At 58.2% G+C, this 1,882-nt stretch overlaps 1 protein-coding gene across 1 annotated transcript; it reads left to right on the forward strand.

Annotated features, from left to right (window-relative positions):
- The first annotated feature begins 1,177 nt into the window (after positions 1–1,177).
- On the forward strand, positions 1,178–1,882 carry LOC136465736 (uncharacterized). Its single transcript, XM_066464354.1, has 2 exons — positions 1,178–1,275; positions 1,327–1,882. Exons 1-2 carry the CDS (start codon positions 1,178–1,180, stop codon positions 1,880–1,882), a joined length of 654 nt encoding a protein of 217 aa, XP_066320451.1.

Below are 1,882 nucleotides of genomic sequence, written 5' to 3' on the forward strand. Positions count from 1 at the left end.
GTTTTAAGGTTTACTGTTAATCGCTTTTAATCTTAGTTAAGCAATCAGTTTCTCTCTTCGTGCATTCAGATGAAATTACATGCATCACGACATTTCAATCAATCTAAGTCTTAGATTAAGAATCAATCTAAGTAATTAGTCTCGGATTAGTTTAATTTTCTACGATTAAGGGTGTTTTCCACCAAATTAAGCTGAGATTAAGCACTTAGAAGGAGGTGATTTGGGCAAACCTCGAGAAAAGTCCGAAAAATCCCCAATTTTCCCCAAATCAAGAACCCTAACCCTAAACTAAGCATTAGAGAAGGTCTATACCTAAGTGGCTCGTACCTAGCGCCTAAGGCCGGGTTGCCACGGCCGCTGCAGGATCACGCGGGCTGACCATCGGTGCGCGCTCGCCCATAAGGTCAAGCCACCACTGCGGGGGCCCTGTGTGCGCGCCGCCACCGCTCGGTTGAGGGTGGGCGCCTCCGCCACGCGCGCGCAAGCTCTGCCAAGGGCCGCGACGCTCGTGTGCTGGGCATCGTCGCCACCGCGCCATGGGTTGAGGGCAGTCGCCGCGGGCTTCAGTGCACCCGGTGGGGCCCGCTAGACGGAGCCACGCACAGGCTGTTACCGCGCGCGCACTGCCTACAAGGCTGGCTAGTGCTTGTCGCGTCGCGCCGTGCATATCCTCCCACTCTGTCACTTTCTCTGAACAGCTGCGTGAGTAAGAAGAGGCTTTTCCCTGTGTGCTATTATGAAAGATGGTCCATTCCAACATGCCACAAAAAGTTCACACGAACCCTGGTGCCATGACGCTAAACTTTCTTGTCCTCCACGCCATTCCATCCGCCTTCTGTTAGATTTTCAACATTTGCTAGCCCTGACATGTGGGTCCGACCAGGGAAAATGTATAAAATGCCCCTCTCCCAATCCCTCCCCACGCACATCGCGCTCCTGCGGTTCTGCCCCTTCGGCGCCATGCCTCAGGATAGAGGAACTCGAATGCCGGTAGGGCGGGTGTGACCAGCACCTCATCGACGGCGTAATGGAGAATGGAGGTCAGCGACGTGAACATGCAGACCAAGGTGGGGTCGTCCACCGCCTGTGGATCCAGCGACGTGGGCACCGCCACCACCGCCGTGGCCGAGGCTGGGGTCAGGGCGAGAGCCTCTCGCCAGCACCAGTCATCAGCCCGATGGCCACCACCTCCGGCGACCACACTGCCAGTGGCGGCGGCGTTGGATGCACAAGTGGGGAGGAAAGCGCGTGCTCCACACCCTTCGTAAGCGCGCTGTCTGGCCCCGACCGTGACCTGTTGTTCTCCGCTGCTGGTTGCTTCTATAGCATGCCATCTAGCCCCACCCGTGACCCGTCGTTCTCCGATGTCGGCTGCTTCTACAGCGCACCGATGAGCCCCGCGTGCTGCGGCCCTGGCACTGTGGATGAGGACGATGGCTGTGAGCTAGGATTCAACTTTGACTTCTCCTTGCGCTGCCCATCTCCCACCACGGTGGTGATGTCCTCTGCCGACGAGCTCTTCCACAATAGCCAAATCCAACCAATGTGGCTCACGTCCTTCCTGCTCCGTCCGCAGGCGCTCCCGCCTCTCGACAGAGACGTCCCCCTACCACCGCTGCCATCACCGCATGAGCGTGGCCGTCTCTACCGGAGCCTGCCTATGCCCCGCCGGTACCACTGCCTCTCCCTATTCCACGCCTGCTGGCTATCGCCATCGTCATCGCCTGCCCCGGTGACAAAGTCCATGGAGCCAGCAGCGGCGGGCGAGGCCGAGGCGGCCTCATCGGCGTCACGATCATCATCGTCCTCCTCATCGGCGTCCTCTGCTTCCTCCTCCTCGTCGTCAAGAAGCTACTACCGCATGTGGGATCTCTATTTGTAG

Source organism: Miscanthus floridulus, chromosome 7, assembly GCF_019320115.1.
Source record: "Miscanthus floridulus cultivar M001 chromosome 7, ASM1932011v1, whole genome shotgun sequence".
NCBI lineage: Eukaryota > Viridiplantae > Streptophyta > Magnoliopsida > Poales > Poaceae > Miscanthus > Miscanthus floridulus.

What these genes read in the sequence shown, in the direction of transcription:
- LOC136465736 (XM_066464354.1), top strand. Translation starts at nt 1,178, where the DNA reads ATGGCCACCACCTCCGGCGACCACACTGCCAGTGGCGGCGGCGTTGGA. An exon ending in ACACCCTTCGTAAGCGCGCT is followed by an intron (nt 1,276 to 1,326) that starts GTCTGGCCCCGA and finishes TTGCTTCTATAG; the next exon opens with CATGCCATCTAGCCCCACCC.